Genomic DNA, 21,237 nt, shown 5'->3' with positions numbered 1-21,237 from the left:
ATGGTTTCTCATATTTTCAGAACAGAGAATGGCACTACCCTTAGCAAAGCAGAGCTGCTTATGAGGTGAAGGCCTGCCAGAGGCCCACCAAACCTCCTTCCTTACCCACAAGTGAGTGGGTCTTAAAACCCTGGGCACGAGGTTGATAAATTGCTGGACTCTCACTACCCGGCCCCACCTCATCCCGAACGTTTCAGTCTGAAACACCAATAGAAAGGAACTTTATCTTTTTGAGCTGCTGGGTTGATGTGAAAGAGATGCTCACTAAAAAGAGAAACTGGCATGAACCACAGATGTGCTGAAGTCTCACAGATTTAAAATGGATGCCCTCAGAAATACTGATTCCCAAATCCTGAATAAAATGTTAGCAAACAGACTCCCAGCAAATTAGGAAAATAATAAACCATGTCCAAGTGGAGTGTATACAAGAAATGCAAGGATAGGTAAATATTAGAAAAATCTGTTAATGAAATTTCACATAGTATTAGGTCTGAGAAGAAAAAAATAGATTATTCCAATAGATGCTGAAAGGGTCTTTGGGGAAAAAAAAACTTTGAAGAAAACAAAAACGGACATGTATTTCTTTAATGCGGTATACACATATACCTGAATTCCAAAACCAACATTTTATTTAACTGGGGAACCCTAGAGGCATGCCCACTCAGGTCAGAAACAAAGCAAGGACGCCTGCTTTCTCCACCGCTGTTTAACATGGTTCTGAACCAATGTAAACACTGAGACAAATGAAAACAGAGGCAGAGCAGGAAAAGAAGAAATAAAACTATTTGTAGATGACAAGATAGTACACTTGAACACATATACATTACTACATACAAAATAGATAAACAACAAGGGCTTACTGTATAACACAGGGAACTAACTACATTCAATATCTTGTAAGAACCTACGATGGAAAAGAATCTGAAAAAGAATAGATACACGTATATATACACATACGTGTAACTGAATCACTTTGCTGTTCACCTGAAACTAACACATTTTAAAAAAATAAAATAAAATTTCTATAAATAAAAAAAATAGTATACTTGGAAAATCCTAGGGAATCTATCATAAAGTCAATAAAAGAATTTTTTAAAGTAGGATATAAAGTAGCAATGAAAAGTCAATAAAATTCACATACACAAATAATAACCAGTTGAATATACTAAATAAAAAATTCTCATTTACAACAGCAACAAAATAAATAAAATATTTAATAAACTTAAGAAATATCAAAAATTTATACAAAAAAACTATAAAACATTCCTAGAAGACACTAAACTACACCTGAACAAATGTAAAGACATACCTTGTTCTTAAGTTACAAAGTCTTAACATCATTAAGATGTCACTATCAATTAATAAAATTAAAGTGATCCTGGTAAAAACTCCAATGAGGTTTTTCACGAAGCTAGATAACTTGACTCTAGCGTTCACATGGAAAAGTAAACACATAAGAACAGCTAGGAACAATGCGAACTAGAAAAGCCCTGAAGGGGGACCAAAACTACCAGATATTGCAAAGCCTCTATAATCAAAACACTACAATACTGGTTCATGAACACAGAAAGACAGAGCAATGGGACAGCCAAGAAGTTCCAGAAATAAACCTAACTAAACCTAAACCTCTAGTCTGGAATCTCAAGTTACTGGGGCAAAGACTGTCCTTTCAGTGAAAGGGTTTTGGACAGCTGAATAGCCAACTGGGAAAAGAAAATTCACACCATATACAAGCATCAACTCCTAATGGATTAGAGACTAAATTTAAAAACTAACCTAATGCAAAAACTAGAAGAAAAATACGAGCTCTCCTACAACCCCGTACAAGGAAAGGCTCTCCAATTTTAACTCAAACATCCAGAAGCAATGTAAGACTGATAAATCTGATTACATAAAAATAAACTTTGGTGTAGCAAATAATAATGCAGGTAAAGTCAAAAGGCATACAATGAACTGGAAGAAAATATTTGCATCATACAGCTCAAATAAAGGCCTTATATCCCCAACATGTTAAGGAAGTTTTAAACTGGGGGGTGGGGGTCAAAATCTTCAGGAATAAAAGGCAAAACACAAGAACAGACAACTCACAAAACGGGGTCAAAATGACCCTTAAACATATGAAAAAAAAAATGATCAAATTCACTCAACAAAGAGAAGTGAAATTTAAACTACACTGAGCTACTACCATTCTGCTCACAAGATAAGCAATGACACCCCATTGGCAAGGTGAAAAGAAGTTCTCTCATGCATTGGTGGCAACATGAACTGCCACAAGCCCCACGAAAGGGAATTTGACAAAACCACACCCCCACTTACCCTGGAGCCAGCAGCCCCACTCTAGAGATTTACCCTACAGCTTCGTCCCAACTATTCCAAAATCCACATGCACAAAGTTAGACTACAGATCATTTCTAATGTAAAATACTGGAAACTATCTAAATAAGCATAGGACACTGGTTGGAAAAAACATGGTACAGATAAACAATGGAGCAAATAAAAAAAGTAAAAGAAAAAAAAATGAGGAAGACCTCTATGAACTGATAGGAAGTGACACCCAGATTTTAAGTGAATAAAACAACATGCAAAAGAGTATATATACCATGCTATCTTCAGTGTAGGTAAGGGAAAATAACATACATATATTTGCTTATCATTACAAAAAAGTACAGGAAGGATAAACCACAAATTTCTTGAATGCATGTTAAATATCCTATGTATTTTTAAAAATTAAATCAATAAGAAAAGAATGGGAAATTTAAAAAATAAAAATCTTGGAAGAATAACAGACAAAACACAAGAATTCTTACTATACAAAAACAGGTATGGAAGAATGGGCGAAGGCAAAACTCAGTGGGAGAGATCAGAACTGGAGGTATTGGTGTAAGCTCATTATTTGTAAGTGATGCACACGTGTGAGTACACACATACTTCCATATGTATGCGTGTATGCGTGTATATGCGTATGTGTAAGTATATATACATGCATGTATTTCCTGCCTCAGCTGCTGAAAGGATGGAGCAGGAGAGGTATAAGATAAAAGTTTGGAACATCTTACGCCAAATTGTAATCAAGTGCTCAAATGAATTGTGAGGGCATATCACAAAGACATACACAGATAGAAGCCAGCTCGAAAAGGCTACCGAGGCAAAATGGGACAATTTGAGCGAAAAATAAATTAGGTACAGTAGTCAATTGTAAATTATTGAAAATAATAGGAATTCATGAGTCAATAGTGACAATATATAAATATTTTAACACACAAAAAAAGGAGGGTTCTTTCTTATACTAGAACACAGAGGGCTGCCGGGTAAATGTGAAGGGAGGAAAGCATCACTTTACAATCCAACAGGTAAAAACTGCATCAGGCAGTGGTTTCTGTAATCTTGGAGAAAATTTTGAGGAGCTGCAAGATATCTGCATGGTTTTAAGAGTCCCCTCACATACTGCTTTATTAGATACAAGAGAAAGGGAGGAAAAGAAAGCAGTGGAGAAACTTGCCAGCAGCTTGACCAGATGATCAGAACTCGCATCACCTGTGAGGGAGCATGGAGCACCAGGTGTGCCCACTGACACCCTGACCAGGCCCATCATCACGTGCGCACTATTCTGGCCAAGGATGAAGAACTCTGCAAAGTCACGAGGAAACATCGCACAGAGACAAAATGAGGAAAGTTCTACAAGTGATTTAAAAAAAAAAAAAAAAGGTATGTGAGGAAAAACTCTACTTTCCAAACTGTCAGTATCAAAAAAAAGACCTTCTTTAAGGGCTTAGGAAATTTTCCAGATTAAAAGAGTCAAAAGAGACAGGACAACTAAATGGAATACCTGACCCTAGACTAGATCCTGGAGCCTACATGGAAGGAAGGAAACGCTACATGGGACATTAGATCAAGTGATAGATTGAAATATGAATGGTAGACTAGATATACTGATACAAATGTATGGGGTGATAACAGTGCTGTTATTACGAAAGAATATCCCTGTTGTTAGGGATACACGGCCCTAAAGGTAAAGGGAACACGGTGTATATAACCCACCCTCAAATGGTTCAGGACAAAAAATATATATACGGCCGGGATGAGGAGAGAGGGCGATGATACTGAAATCCCAACAACAGGTCAATCTAGGTAAATGGCATATGATATTATTTTTATTTTTTGAATTTTTAAAGTTTGAAATTATTTCCAAATAAAGTCTTTAAAATGCATAATATACCAACACACAAGTATTCTTGAGAAACAGAGAAAAGAAACCTACTGGACAATGACTGGTTCCTGAAAACATCCCCCTTACTTCAGTGCAAGCAGCCCCACCAGACTGACGCCCCCACAAGGCACGCCCATTTGCTCCTGAATCTCTAGCCTCCACCACAGAGTCTGACTTCAAATGTTAAATAAAGAAATAATTACAACTAACAACTGTAAAGAACTATGAAAGAACTTAATACTAGAGAAAGCTGTTTTTCTAACAGTTCAGAGGATAAGCCTTCCTATGAAAAACTCCATGACAGTACTTTTTTCAGGCATTATGCTGAGCACTTTATAAGCATCATCTCACTAAATCCAACACCCCTGTGAGGTACGTATAATTAACATTCTCTACATGATGAAAATTGGCTTATGGAAGTCAAATAATTTGCCAAAGATACTGTATTTAGTAACTGGAAAAGCTGAGGTTTGACTCCACAGTCTAACCTTTTAACCACATTATAGTGCCTCCATAGAACAGAGTAAAACACACACACTATCCACTCATACTCTCAGCAATATTATAAATAACTCTGTCTTGTGAAAGAGAACAGCAGACTATTACAAAGAGCAAGTTAATGAGAGAGCAGAACAAAAGGAAGTCAGAGAACAAACAAGAGAAATACTCGGAATTCTGAACACATTTTCCAAGATAATGAAAAACATAACAAAGAAGATAATTAAAACAAGAAATAAAATTATCTAGATGTTGCTAAAGATCATCAAAGAGAATGTAAAGAAGGTAAGTATTTTTTAAAAAGAAAAAAGGTGAAGTTAACCAACATTTCTATAGACCTTTATATGGGCCTGAAAGGAGACTGACAATGGTCAATATGTTCCAGAGAACACTACTTAGCGCAGGACCATGACCGGATGCATCCTGGAAGCAAATCCAAAAATCTGACCAAAAATAAAGATCTCCTGGCTTTCAAGCAGGAAAAAAGGATTGTAACTAGGTAAACTTTAAAAAAAAAAAAAAAAAAAGAAAAAAGACTTTCCTTCTCTGGTATCATGAGCTAGGGAAAACTCCAGGAAAAAAAAAAGTTTCCAGAGTAAAAGAAAAAAACCTTGTAATGCAAAGCTATATCAAACCGAGTTCTTGTGGTGGTCTGAAGGCAACAATCTCTTTCAGATATGCAAGATTCCAGAAAATTTACAATGCTTTCATAGAGATGCATAACCAAGTCTCCAAAAGACTGGGGGTGAGATGAGATTGGACTTTACAGGGGAAAAAAACCTTTTCTTTCCCAAAGAAAAAGTGACAAAGTTTACAGTCTGGGTTAACTTAAGACATAGAAAAGGGAGCAAACTACAAGGAAAAGTTCTAATTTCTTCATTTTCAACGGGAGGGGAAAATTGTATTTTCAACATTTATAACTTAATATTCATAAGAGTCTGAATTGCAACTCATTGCAGGAAATAAAAGGAATGGAAAAACAAGGGAAATTAAAAGAACAAGTTTGTCTTAAAACAGCCAAGCATTTCAATTACAACCATTAATCTAAATACTTGACTATTAAACCATTCAAAACGTATAGTTAAAATGACACAGAAGGATCCAAAATAAAAAGATGTGAAAAGATCACATTCAACTGCTAAACTAAAACCCAAATGGCCATATTGTCAGGCAAAGCAAAATAACTGGTTCTTCCTTCCCCTCCCCAAAAGACATTACACAGAATAAAGTTAGTTTTACACTGATAAAAAGCACAATATATCAACACAAGCCTGACCTACTTGCTAAATAACCAGGACAAAATAATATTCTTTTAAAAAAATGCAAAGAGAAACTGATATGAGAAATTACAGCAGTTAATTTTACCTACATCCTAATATGTTGTTGAATCAACTAGTCAAATAAAGAAAAAGAACTTCATCTAAATAAATTAAATTAATAAACAAATACTACACTTTAAAGTCACTATTTTGTTTTTAAAAGTCACTATTTCAAGCATCTAAATATATGTCATAAAGGAAACTTCACTGCCTAAAGTATCTGATTAAATTCGATTAAAGCAGAAATTAAAGCGTTTAAGCACAACCAAAAAAAAAAAAAAAGATAAAATTATTACGTCAGATGTACCTAGATATAAAGTTGCCAATACAACAAATGAGTGCAGTGCAGCCAGGCTATAATCAAAGGTAAACTAAACACCTTAATATCTTAAATATCCTTTTGTTCCTTAGGAAAGTAAAGAAAACGAATTACGAATTCAACTTCCTATTTCAGAAAAATAAAAAGAAAAGCAGAGGCGAGGTAGCGGAGCTAAGAGTATAAACGTACAATTCCGCAGGTTTTCTCTTTAGACCAAAGCTCAAGGACAGAGAGAACACGCGAAAGCACCCGTCCAGCAGCCAGGAAGGAGCGCAAGTGCTCAGAGGCCGCAGCCGGACCCTCCCCAGCCCTCAGGCCCCGCCTCCCCCGGCGACCACACCTGAGAGCAGTTGCCCCGAGGCGCTCGGTTCCCGGGGCAGGCGGTCCCTCCCCTCCGACCCCACCCTCGGGCGGCGGCGGGACCTAGCTCAGCCCAACGCCCTAGAACCAGGTGACGCACCGCCAGTTCCAGGTGCCGGTGCTCACCGGGGGCCGGGGTGAGGCGCAGCTGTTGGGCCTCCTCCCAGCCCCTCACCCACATCCCATCCCCGAGAACCTGCCAGCAGGATCTCCCCGCCTTTCCAGGACCCTCTAAGGACAGCAAATTCCTCCACCACCCAACCCACCACCGGCCAGCGCCTCCCTCCCGCAGACTGCTCTCGGAAGAAGCCTTGAGCCCAGCAACCGGGTAGGGTCCCCTCTTGTAGACTGTACAGCGGTGCCTAGGAAACCAACTGACCTACCATCTTGCCACCCTGTTCCACCCCATCCCTCCTGAAGGCCGCCCCACTAGCAGGGGAAAATGCCGAGAACACGACAAACAGGGCCACAAATAGGACAGAGGTAACGGGAGCACGTTTCTGTGCCAAAGGGAGGACAATCTGAGGATGCAGGGGACCACAGGCATACTCTTGGCAGGCTGTTTTCTGAGAACCTGGAGTTTTTCATAGAAATGCTAACTTAAAAAAATTAATATAATATATAAAGTGCAAAAGATTTAATATAAAATTTAACTGCATTTAGCATTTGTATTTATTATTATGTTTGTCCCATGTGCTGTCAAAGATGAAAGGTGCGGGATTTTCCATAGTAAAATGGAGTAAAAATAATGAGATGGCTAGACGGCACCGGGATGCGCCCCGCAGCAGTGAGCAGCAGCATCCACAGAGCAAGGGGATTCTTCCTACACATCAACTGACAACAGAAACTGCAAAGAGCACACTGGTAACTTACAAAGTATTTCTAAGATAAAATTGGACTTATACCCCATTTTCTACATATTTCAGTTGTGCCATTACAATACATCTGTGAACAAAAAGCTTTATAGAATTTCTGAGTAGCACTTTATTACATCTAACATTCAAGAAATTGCTTGTTGGCACATCAAGGTCTGATTACTCTGAACTAGTAAACACAGTCGTGGCATTATCAAATTATTTTTATACAGATACTTATACAAAAGGCATTCTCTGTATGAACATTTTTAAAGCCAAAGAAAAAGGTTATGCACTGAACTTGACCTGAGAAAATATCTTTCTATTAAAACCAGGTCTTGGCAATTTAATTTCAAAGCAAAATTATTTGTTTGATTAAATTAATACTTATATTCTAAGTTCTATTTATTTTATTTTTTAAAAGCCAGTGTAATTACTGTAGATAAAAGAAGTTTATGCCTAGCTTCATGTCTATTCTATGAAACTGAGATTATAATAATTAAACCCCCTCTGCCTAGGAGACATGCAGAGATGGCTTATGGATCTACAGTCTTCTGTAGGGTCTACATCCTAGTATGAAGTGAAAAGTAGATTAAGAAATATTCCTTAATTAGTCTCGGAAGAAAAGCACTGTTAAGTAAGAACAGTATGATAGCACAGAGAGCATAATATATTGGATAAAACATTACATTGTAAGACAAGAAGCCTGAATTTTAGTCTCTATTCTGCTTCTACAAATTAGTCACCTTGGGCAATTCACTTAATCACTAGTCCCTCACCAGTTCTTAATCTAGAATTTATTAGTTTACTTGAATAGATTTCAATGGAAGCAAATTACTTTTACGACTGATTCATCCTACAGAATATTCAAGGAAAAATCACAGTAAACATTCTTTGTAAATATCTTCCTAACAGGAAAAAAAAATTAGTTTTATTCAGCCATTTGGGAATTAAAGGAGTTAATAGAAGGAGTTATTCTTAATTTTACTTTCACTTTAAGAATTTAAATATTTTATGCTTCCATGGACAAATAATTGAAAATTGGTTGTTGTTTACCTGGTACTATACTAACTCTGCCCAGTAGGTAGAGTTGTCAGCCAACCTACAGGGTTTAGAGATACAGATGACAGAGCCTCAATAAATTCCTCAGGAAGCCTGGAGAAACCAGAATGGAACACCTCAGGGTCTTAAAAGATGCAAATACCAAAATGGATGGAAAGGGGGAGAATCACTGACTACAAGAACATCCAGAAAAAATTTAAAATAACTGAAAATACATCTTAAAAGTATCTCACCAAGCAGAAAGACTGATGGTATCTTAAGTAATGAAAAAGAAGCAGGAAAAATGTCTACAGATCTTATCTAACTCTCAAAACCCAAAAGAAACTACACACCACCTAAGCACTTAGTACAACTACCATTGGGGAGGAACAATATATATATAAGTAATTGATTCCAAATATTTAATACAAATTTATACATAAATACATAAACACATAAACATATGTACATATAAAATCACAGTCATATCATCTCAAAGCCAGTCTGATCGAAAGGTAATCTTTTATTTCTGGATTTTAAGTTAATAGATTTTAAAAAACACTTATCTGTTTCAGCATGTGTATATAGGGATACTACCTATTTCAAAGAGTTTCAAAGAGTTAAAGACAAACTACTGAAAAACAAATTCTAAGCCATGAATCACCATACATATGTTAGTTTACAGGTTCATAGCAGCATTTTTTATAACAGCCTAAAATTGTAAACAACCCAATTGTCCAACAAGTGATTCAGTAAACAAATTGTGGTACCTCCACTATTCAGCAAGAACAAGGAATCACTACTGGTATGTGCAACAATATGGGTGAATCTCAAAATAACTGAGTTTTATAAAGCCAGATCAAAAGAAAAGAAAAAAAAAGGTATATACTATATGACATTATTTATATAAAATTCTAGAAAATGCAAACTAATCTATGGTGAGAGAAAACAGACTGTCCAGGAAGACAGGAAGGAGTGGGGCGTGAACAGTCTGAAAGGAGAAATCCCCAAGGGGCACCAGGAAACTTTCAGGGTGATGAATGTTCATTATCTTGAAGGTGACAGTGGTTTCATGAACGTATACATGTGTCAAATTTAGACTTTAAACGTGTGCAGTTGATTGTATATCAATTATACATCAATAAAGCTGTGTTTTTAGAAGTTGAAGGTAATATATAGATTTGAATAGGCATCCGATTTGTCTGCTCTAAATAAAGAACATACAGATGATATTTTTCTTAAAAAAAAAAAAAAAACAACTTACTTTGCATTTCCAGCCATTGGTTGGTACTGATTTCATAACTGGTTGAAGACAAAAAGTATGATACCCTTTGTCACACGTATCACACACTAGCATCTTGCTATCTTCTCCCGATTGTCTAAAAAATAAGATAGCATTAATGATGCCTTATCTTTAAACTTATGTTTGTAACATAAGTAATCATGAAAAGAATAAGTCTTGGGAACTGCCCAGTTCATAAATACCCTCAGTGTCTGTTTTGCCTATGCACAGATAATGACAGCGTTAACCCTCTAGAGGATGAGACAGGCATCTTCCAAAGGTCCCTAAAGGATTATCCCTACTGAATGCTCACCTATGGGGAACCTGCTTTAGTCATTTCAGGATTCATGCAAAGAAGGAGGGGTTACGGCAAGATGAATGAATTTGATCTTTACTTTTTAAACATCTCATACCCATCCTTTTAGGGGGAAGTAGCTGTAACTGATAGGTGATGCTGCATTGAAAGGAACAAATCTTGGCACAGTGAATTGGAAGGCACTGTCATATAATAAAAAGAGGATCAAATTTGGCATCAGACCTACATTTGTGTTCAGACTTCTGTTTTTCTACCTGTGTGACTCCTGAATAACTTAGACTTAAGTCCTCAGGTACAAAATGTGACTAATAATCGAAGATTACTGTAAGAATTAAATATAATTCTGGTTGAAGAGCTAAGAATATCCAATAAGCAATAAGTGCTAAATAAATAGGTATAAGAATTATAATCTTGTCATAATTATTAAGAATTGTAATAGAAAACCTAAAATCTTTCCGTAAACATTCTTCTGCCCCAAAGACTGGGCCCCTGTCCTGTCCATGATTTCTATCTTGATTCTTGGCTATTAATCGCTCTCAGTAACTAAGAATTTAATTCAAGAGGAGGGGAAAAGAAAAACTAGGGAATGCAAGAAGAAGAACTGAGAGAGGAACCGCTGAATAAAACCTGGGGATAAACAGAAGTAAAAAGGAAGATGGGTTAGTTGGCCTCCAATAATTCCTTATTTAACAAATTCTACATACAAAATTGCTTATTTTATCTCTTTAACTACATGAAAAGATCTTGGAGGAAAAGCACTCTGTCTTCAAGTTCTCTTATTCCTTCTCAAGAAACTAGGCACAGACACAAGGTATCAGATAAATGTTTACTGATATTTTCTTTAATTTTTACCAAAATATAAAGCCACATGGTCCTATTTATTCCACATAATTCTAAGATAGTGATGTTTATTGTTTTCAAATTAAATTACAAGTAAAACAAACAGATCGTGGCAGTGGTGGGCATCATTTCTCCCCATTACAAAAACCCTCAGCTTGTAAACTGCCGCAGATGCAGGTAACACCCCCACATTATCATGCTAATTAGCAGCATGGGGGGTGGGGCAGAACCACAGAAGAGACCGGAGAAATGACTCAAAGATGGAATACAAGTAGAAAAACGTTTAAATGCCATACAATACTTCATCTGAGTATTATGGTGAAGGTAACTGCCTTTCAGATAGATACAGATTTTTTAAAACAGGAGACTTAGTATTGGAATAGAAAAATGAAACTTATGACATTCTTTGGCTCACTCTAATAACTACTTTCTGTAGTTAGAGGTTTATTTTCCTATTAAATCTCCTCCCCAGCCTTCCTCAGGGAACAAAAAAAAAGCTGCTCTATTTTCCTAATGATTTTTAAATTTTTAATTGTTAATGTTTATTTAAAATAGTTGGCAAATTTAAATTAGCTTTTTAGGCAACCAGAGGAATTTTAATTATTAAAATTAGCTTTTATTTAGTCTTGCTTCAAAGTAATATAAATGTTAATATCTAGCAATTTTTTTAAGACATTATGGAGTCAGTGTGAATGAATACAGCTGCAGGATGAACAACCTTTATCATATTACACAAACCTTTAGAACCTAATAATCGGGTCTCTCTTAAACTCAATACACACCTTGGAGTTGAAATTAAAACTTACTTGCAGTTCTGGCACACTTTGCACTCAGGACATTGCCAACCTGCACGTTTTAATGGAGTAACCGCTATATCCAGGCACATTCCATGATAGTGCTGACCACAAGTAGTACAAAAGAACTGATCTAAGAGGTCTCCCGGGCTGTCGCACACTGCACAGTTTGCATCTTCCTTTGCTATAATTAACAGTAAAACAATGAAATTGTTGTATAAGAATTTAATATTTTTCTGACTTTACAGTTTAAAAATCACTAGAAGGGAATTTGCATGGTAAATCTTTCAGACACTTGAAGTTACCACATTGAACTGATATCCAATCAGAATGAGGTCTCAATAAAAACACTGTAATATATTTAATCTAAATTTAATCACATTAAATTTAATCATGTAGTTTTGCGATTATCTGTGCCTACATCTCTACTTGAGGCCATGGCAGTTCTTATTTAATTTTATGTCCCTAACACCATCAGTAATGCTGGGGACCTAGTTAATGTTCAGTATGTGTACTTGCTGAATAGAACCAAAAAGGAAAATACCAACTGACAGACATCTTGCAGTGCAAAAATAAACATTTTTATTTGGATCTTAAATATGTTTTGAAATTAACAAAATCAGAGAAGAGACAAAAATTAAGAAATGTTAGTATGACTTAGATTAAGATGCTTCTTAGGCATAAATACTAATTTTTATTCAAATCAAATAAGGTTTTTAAAAAAAACTGGAAAATACACGAGGGAGAACGTTAAAGATGAAAGCTACATACTCATACACAAATACGACACTTCATGTACTAATTCTAAATTCATCTGTATTAATTGCTAGTTGTAAAAAAGCATTAAAGTCTGTATAATTATGGACATCATCTATCCCTAACTGTGAATTAGAAGGAATGGCACTTTTTAACAGTTCTCTCACCATCTAAAAGAAAAAGTAAATGTAAGAATAAACTGCCTTGCCAAGTACACAAACTCATGCATATTACAATATAATAAGGAAAAGAATATATTCTAAAATCATACCAACTTGATGATATATATAAATATGCCTATAACTAACACTTCTGCTTTCAACTAAATGGTCTGATTAGCTGACTATCCTAGGACTGTTTTAAATTGTATATATGAATTTTTTTCTTCTTTGCATTTTGAAGGTTGGTCAGTCCTCTCTGACTATAAGCCCTTTCTACCTTTGTTCTTTCCCAGTCAAGAATCTTGAAACAGTAATAATCAATTCCTCTTCCTTATACCAGGAGTTGGCAAACTGGTTTTGTGGGCCATAGATGTCTCTGGCATACAGACTTTTTGTTTTTATTTTAGAGTCCTTTCAAAATGTTTTTTTTTTTAAAAACTCAACTGCTTGCAGTTTGAGGGCAGTACAGAAATAGGCCATAAGATGTACCTGGACTGTAAGCTGGGCCCCTGATGGCTCCCCATCCACCCCGCATTCATCTGAAGCCACTTTAATGAGGCCCCCAATGAACTATGAATCCAACAGTTACTTTGTAGACCTTACCTTAATCGCACTTTGCAGCATCTACATCACTATAAAAAGTCCCACGTTCAATGTCCCTACTTTGACTTCTCTGATGGCAGCTTTCTCCTGCTTTCTCCTTAGGTTTCCTACGCCTCCCTCATCCTGCTGTGTTGGCTTCTGTACCCTCTAAATGCTGGAGTCTTTTAGGATTTCATCCTGGTCCTTCTTTTCTAATTCCCCATGGTTTTTCTTTGTGATCACAGCAACTCCTACATAATAAAATACCACCACAATTCCCAAATCTATATCACCAGCCCCAAACTTCTTTCTAAACCTCAAAATGTTATTTTCAAGTCTTACTGGACCTCAATGGCCAGCTGTTCTAAAAATACTCAAAATTCAATACCCCTAACATAAAACTTTTTTAAAACCTAAACTTCTCCCTTTTTCCTCAACCTGCTGGGTGAAGAAACTTTAGTATCACTACTGACCCTTCTCTTTCCTGACCCAATACATCCCACTGGGTGCCAGTTCTCACTGAGTGATCTTCTTCCTTCTATTTGTACAGCTCAGTGCATTACACTTGGTCTTGGTCATTGCAGTTCTCTTCTGAATGGAATCCTTGCTTAGGGCTCTGACCTCCTCCTTAAATCATCTACACATCCAGAGCACTTTTCTAAAATTGTGGATCTGTTAATGCCTCCTTAAAACTAAAATTTTATCAACACCTCCTTTTTACCTTAAAAAAAAAAAAAAAAAAAAAAAAAGAGGCAGGGGGAGCTTTATCTCCTTTTCCAGCTGAATCTCAGAACCACTCACTATTTCCGGGTCTTATCAAACAGTTTTGCTGTGCACAGAATACAACACACTGTTCAACAGTTGTGTGCTTGTATACATTCTGTTCCCTCTTCTTGAAATTTTGTTCCTTTGATGTGCCCCTAACCCATTCCTAAGAGGCCTTCAAAACTCTTGCTCAAACATATTCCCTGACTATCTAATGTCACCACACCAAGTACCCATTTAGTTGTTGACGCAGTGCCTTCCCCATACGCAGAGAAGAAACCATTATATAATCAATTAATTCTAACACAACACCGTGAACCCGTTAAGGGTAGTAACCTTGTCTTCTTCAACTCTGTATCCTCAGTTGCCTAGCACAAATCGAGTCTTATTAAATATACTTTAAGCAAAACAGTTGCTTCTAAAATCATTTTTAAGTAGCTCTTTAAATGAGAGGCACTTAAAATAAACCATTCGTTTTCAAAAGAAAATGTTATATATTAGTTCATTCTTTATAGAAATGACAAAATAGAATTATTTTTCTTAATACTAGAAGAGAGTGCCATATTTACTCATTCAAGCTAAGTACATTTTAAAACTAATCTTTGATTTTTGCCTACCCTCAAAACTTACAGAAATTGAGGCAAATACTGGACTGAATCAGATACTCGGCTCACCTTTCTACTGTAGTTTGCCAAGAACGTTATCTAAATGCTATGACACTTTCTACGGTTTGCGGGACTGCCACTTCAACTTGCCACAGTAGCTTCTAGTCACACATAGCTACTGAACAACCTGAAATCAGTCCACACTGAGATGTGTTGTACATATAAAATGCACTCAGGATTCCGAAGACTTAATAGGAAAAAAAAATACTAATGTCAAAATCTCAAAAATTTTATTACATATTGAAATAGTAACATTTTGGATATATTAGGTTAAATATATATATTTATTTAAAATTAATTTCAAGATTTTTTACTTTTTAACATGACTACTAGAAAAAATAATATTACTTACATTGCTCACATCATATTTCTATTGCACAGCACTATTTATAAAGCAAAACTCATTCTGCAACAAGGTAACTGTGTGTATCACTGTGGCAGAGATTACTTTTTCTTCTATGACCATTTATACAATTCCTTAATAACAATATTGTCATGTTGTTTAATTGGTATGAATCACTGGTAATAAACTGGGCAAAGCAAAGCATCCATGTGATATATTCATTCCAAAAACATTTACTATGCATTATGTAAAAATAGTGATAGAAAAAAGTGGGTTCCAGCAATTTTCCCAATCAGGGAGAAGACACATGTAGAAATACTAAAACAGCCTTTTGGGGATCACGCATACAAAGATGGCATCACTGGATAGCTTAAGTGTCATGTCAGATATAAGTATATGTATATAAACATACATATACGTTTGTAAGCCACAGAGGCATTAAAGTTGAAGCAATAATCAAACTAAGTGAAATTTTTCTTTAACCAGTTGGGAAAGCAAGAGATTGAGTGAAAGACTAAAGCTAAAGACAATTTAAGAGAGTATGGGAGTAAAATCCAGGTTAATTTGGCTCCAAAGATCAGGCTCCTTACTATCAATGAACATTGACGCCCACGGGAAGGGCAAAGGAGCTGAAGAATATCTAAAGCATGTACAAAAGTAGAAAGGGAAGGGCCAGCACAGGCATAAAATGGAGAAGTTAAATGACGAAGGGGGAGCAAGAAAAGAGTAGGAGAAACAGAAGGATAAGCTTCAGTCAGGTCACTTCCTAAGTAACAGCTGTGACAAGAGAAGAAATGGAGGAAAAGACAAAAACATGGAGCTTAAATTGGAAGGGAGCTTCTCACAGATGCTTAAACATGGTTGAGCTGGAAGGTGAGACTACTGCTTAAATAAGAATAGAAGCACTGGTGAAGAGCAACCAAGTCAAATGATCATCAGTCAGTTCAGAAAGGACTAAATCAGCATGGCTCTGCAGCGTCCATCAACATTACAACACCCGTTATTGATGCTCCCTTTGCCGGTGGGACAATGTGCTGAGTGATTTATTTGCCACTCAAATGGAATCTCCAGAAAGAGCAAGTGAATCATGGATGCTGTCCAGAGAGGCTGGCCCATATAAGTAGGCAGGAAGGTAAGAAAGAAGGGACTGACAGAATTAAAGGTGACGGAAAAGTAGCAGGACTTAGTATCAAGAGAGACACGGACAACTAAGAAAATGAGGTAGGAGTTAAAGGCTTAGAAGTAGTAAAAGAAGTTAAAGCTGAGTGACAAAAGTAAATACGCTGGGAGAGGGGGAATGGGTTAAGAATACAGCATTCCCATGTTTAACCCTTGCCAAGACTTCTCAGTGCAGACAGAATAAAATTCACATCCCTTCCCTTGTTTACGAGGCCCTCGTGATCTTGTCTTTGTTAGCCCTGTGGGCTCTGCTATCCACCAGCACACTCCGTGTTCCAGGCACAGTGGCGAGCTGTCTCCCCCACAATCATGCCAACTCATCCCTCGAGGCCTGCGGAGTAGTTGTTCACTCTGCCTGGAATGTCCTTGCCTCTGATCTTGCAAGGCTGGCTTTTTGCCACTCAGCTTTCCCTGAGAGGCAAAATACTACTCAGAAGTATATCTGGCTATGTCTCTTAAATGGATATTTGGTGTAAGGTTTCTAGGGAAGGTTAGTGTGTACTTGCATCATGCTGAAAATAAGGCTGGAGCCATAAGCAGCATTTTTCTATGACAGAGCACCCCAAAATTATTATCTGATGAAAATCTTGGCCGTGCTCACAGCTGCTCTCTTTGCTGGGATTTTTTTCTAATGAGGTCCTTCATAAAGAGATGTCAATCTTACTCCTAATTCATTTCACCATCACAGCATACTGCTCTACACTTAGCCAGCAGCATAAAGTATTATACTCAGTATGTACATGTAACTTGAGCCTTAAATAAGAGCTAAAATAACCACCTTGTAGTGAAGCAATTCAATGTATATAAGGTACAATGCTACATGATTTTCATTAATTCTCATTTAACCCTCATAATAACACTGTCATTTAAGATATCTCCATTTTTAAAACAAAAAGTTAAGTGCCTTGTGCTATGACACACAATTAGGACAGCTAAAAATACTTACGGAAGATTTTATAAGACTATTGCATAGTCTTGTATATTATTGCAATACATTCTATCTGCCATGTTCTCTACATCTTTGGGTTAAAACAGATGGTCAGAAAGCTGTGTATTTAGACTGCATTATTTAAGATACCCAAAGAATAGAATTTACTCAATTGGGCTTTGGTTTTATATCACTGATGTGAGGGTTGTTAAAAGAAATTGCCCTGTGAGATTTGTTTTTTATACTGCAAGACAGCTACCTGAAGACAATTTTTCACTGCCATCTGCAGGGCATATATAATCTCAGCATCAGGTGGATTTCTGTTGTGACTACAAATGTTCATATTCCCTTTTTCATGCTGACTGCTGGAAAGCTCTGGAGCCAGACCTGAGCTCAGGTCTAGGAAGTCTGAATTTATTGTGTTTTTCAGTCTCTCACCTTCACATTTTTCACCTGATTTTCTCATGGCCAAATTTTCTTACTTATTTTGACTTTTATTTTATCTGACTGTTCATTTATTTTTATGCACCTCCATAGGTCTATTCTGGAACAAGGCAAGCTACCAATAATTTCAGTATATCTTTTACCTTTGTGTTGCTAAATCATCTCACCTACACTTCATTATTTTCCAAAACGATTTATGATCCCTAACATATAAATGAGGTATACATACTATTAGAACACAGTCCCCAATAGAAAGTAGTACTGCCAATAAGTAATACAATTTCTCACATTAGAAACAGAGTCATAGAGAAGTTTGCATGTTGTTTACTAAGGTCTAAAGTACAAAAGACTGAATAAAATTCAGATTCTTAAGCACAATCACAGTTGTTCTATTCTATTGGAAAAGTGTATTATACCACCCAGAATATAATAATTCTGATGACTGACATGGTAATCTGTGCACGTATTGAAGTAATTCACTATATGAGGTCTTAAATCACTCATTACAGTTGCTGTGTATGAATGTTCTTTTTTCCCAGATTTAATAGTGTGTAATCCAAAATACTTTTAAAACTTTAAATCCCTTATTAGCCTAAATACAATTTGACGTTTCAGTTTGCCTTACCTATAATTGTTGTCTCTACAGTGATTAAGGGCAGTATGATTATACATGTAGACATAAAATAACTTTAACTGAAGATGAAAGTATGGCACTGAACAAAGAAAAAATAATGACTATGAAATCTCTGTCTGAGATTAGTTTAAGCCTGAGGTAGCTGTATTTATGTTTTACAAAGCTGGAAAAGATAAGAAAAAGGCCTTTTATCGACATTGCTAAGAAACAGGTAAAAGCTAACAATTAGGCAACTAAGAGATGACATTAAAAAAGACTGAATAAAGGGTCAGAGATTTCACAATCAGATTGGAAATTCAATTTACTATAGAAAAAAGATCACAAATTATGCATGTTCACTGGAATTCCATACAGTAAGAAAAAGGTAAGATCTCTATTTAATGATAAGGATAGGAAAGAGTTATAATTTTCTGTATAACATAAATTTCAAACATTTAAACATTTTCATCTAATTATAAAATACGGTTTGGAAAAGAAAGAAAAAAGGCACAACTAAGGATTATAAATAACCAAGATAGATGGATCAAGAAGAAGCACTAACAGAGATTTCTATTATGACTATCAGGACTCTACACTTTCCAAGATTTTCAAAAGTGTTTGGTAATCCTGTTAACGAACATCCTGACATAATACCTGAGTAAAAAATCTTCTAAATCTCCAAGTGGGTAGTTCCTTAGTGTAAAAGACATTGTTTAATTTTTTAAATGACTACTTTATAATATATATTAAAATACCAAATACTCAGCATATCTGTCTTTCTACAGTAGTTAATTTTTCTTAATAAGAATAAAAAAACATGTAAATTATCTTTGAATTTTTGAGGAAATACCTTTTTGGATTTAACTTCATTGATATTGTTGATAACAGATTCCTTTCCCCCTCCCAAGGATCTCTGGCAAAGATCCCTCAGATTATCAAGATTATGTAATATTGCCTTTTAATACAAGTAGACTAACACTTAGGGAACTTACAGCATTTATTACTTTAAGCAAATACACTGATAAATGTTTTCAGATGTGTCTACAGTAAACTTACATCTTTCAGGAGCTTGGTCAATGTGTTCTGGACAAAGAAGGAAGAAGTGGCTGAAATCCTGGAAGGTGCCGGCTCCAGCAGCACAAGGGTAATGGTATGTCTGGGTACACTTCTCTTCACAGCATTTGATAGTGGCTCCAAGGTGCTTACAAAATGCACATCGCTGAAAGGGAGCAAAGGATAAAGAAATCTCTTTACAAAACCTCGGAAGACATTAGCAAGTCGGTGTACACTACTGGCAGAACCACCTGAGCCTGAAGAACACTAAACAAAGGGTCACTGAAGAGAGAAAGTCTATGGTCTCAGTTCCGTGCTTGGTTGTATCAGAGAGTCATCCACTTCACTTTTTTCTCTACTGACTTTGGGGCATATGTACAACTACCATTTTAAAAAAATTAATAATATGGTTAAAAGGGCAGGCTTCTTGTTGAGGGTTATTTTAACAGGTGATTAAATCCCACCAAGACACAGACAAAATGAGTATATACTATTTCCAAAACCACTTACTAGTTATAACCTGCCTAAAAATCAAGGTGAAGTAAAGTACTTGACTGTAGGATAAATGAATGACTGGTAATTACATGGTTAAAGGCACACATACAAATCTACACACTTCACTGTAACAATTAGTTTCAAGTGTCTTAATAAAAACTAGAAACGTGAAGAAAAATTAAGTCATCTGACGTTCTCCTTCCCCCATTTCAATCTGCCTCTACTCTCTTACAAGTGGCAAAATCAAAGAAGTTTCAAACCAGCAACAGGGGAAGTCTAGGGTACCTGAATGTGTAAGAATTACCTACAGTACCAAATTTACGTACTCGGCTTTCCCTAGAATGATTAATAAACTTCCTCATCCTCCCAAGCCCACTTTGGGCATCATTTTCTTTGAGGAGCCTTTGCTGGGAGGCCTCCATCTTACGGTATAAAATCTCTCTCTCTGTGGAGGAGACCCTGAGCTGCCTGGCTTGCACACGCTTCTGTTTTAGCATTGATGCTATTGCACGGTAATGACTTATCAGTCTTCTTTTCATCCTGGCCCAAGATCCTTGAGTAGAGACACCAGATTGTACTACCTTTGTACCTGCAGCACCACAGATGATGCTTGACACAGAAAAGCCCTAATCAACAGGTGCTCTTATTTATATGTACCAAATGAACTTCACTTTTGGTAATCTCACTGTAGGTGTGTGGCTCATGAATAGCAGAGCTGAAACAACTGATGCCAAAAGGGACAAGACGTGGTAAAACTGAGCCTCATGTAACAGAGAAAGTTGCTAACATTACTACAAATAACTTCACGTGCTAATACACTGATTCCATATTCTGCTAGTCAATCAGAGAATATGATAGTTTTTCAATTATAATTAATTTAAATGTTTTACATGTAAATCTACGTAAGATATCACATGCCATCAAACTCTTCCTCATAACCATCAGTCCACTGCACTGAACCAATGTAAGGAACCTGAGTGTCTCTTGGTGCATCTTCTACACATTTGGGCTGCAGTCAAGAAGACCACATAGGGGAGTTCAGCCAAGATGGTGCAGCAGCAGGACCACGAGCTCGCCCCATGTCACAACTACAACAAAACCACAACTGACAGCTAAACAACCATCAGGAAAAAAAGTCTGGAACCTAGCAAAGACCTTCTTCAACTGGAAACATAAAGAGGAAACCACAGTGGGACAGTATGAAGGGCGTGCTCGCAGTATTACCAGGCCCCATAAACCCCATGGGGGGCGACCCACAAGCCGGAGAATAAACTGCAGAGGCCCTCCCACAGGGGTGAGAGTTCTTAGCCCCACGTCAGGCTCCCCAGCCCGAGTTCTGGTACCGGGAGGAGGAGACCCCAGGACATCTGGTTTTGAAGGCCAGCGGGGCTTAGCTCCAGGAGCCCCACGGGACTCGGGGAAA

General features: G+C 36.7%; 1 protein-coding gene across 19 annotated transcripts in view; it reads right to left on the bottom strand.

The window, feature by feature from the left end:
* Positions 1–21,237, bottom strand: part of KMT2C (lysine methyltransferase 2C) — a 237,278-nt gene that overhangs the window by 95,891 nt on the left and 120,150 nt on the right. For all 19 annotated transcript variants that reach the window (XR_004137992.2, XM_064487184.1, XM_064487185.1 and 16 more), the window contains 3 exons: positions 19,323–19,485; positions 11,843–12,014; positions 9,863–9,977 (listed from right to left, as the gene is read on the bottom strand). Coding sequence is in view for 18 of the 19 variants with exons in the window: in XM_064487184.1 (XP_064343254.1) it covers positions 9,863–9,977; positions 11,843–12,014; positions 19,323–19,485 (450 nt within the window). In the remaining variant the exon portion in view is untranslated. The remainder of the gene's footprint in view (positions 1–9,862; positions 9,978–11,842; positions 12,015–19,322; positions 19,486–21,237) is intronic.

Source organism: Camelus dromedarius, chromosome 7, assembly GCF_036321535.1.
Source record: "Camelus dromedarius isolate mCamDro1 chromosome 7, mCamDro1.pat, whole genome shotgun sequence".
NCBI lineage: Eukaryota > Metazoa > Chordata > Mammalia > Artiodactyla > Camelidae > Camelus > Camelus dromedarius.
This window is presented reverse-complemented; position numbering and strand designations above follow the sequence as displayed.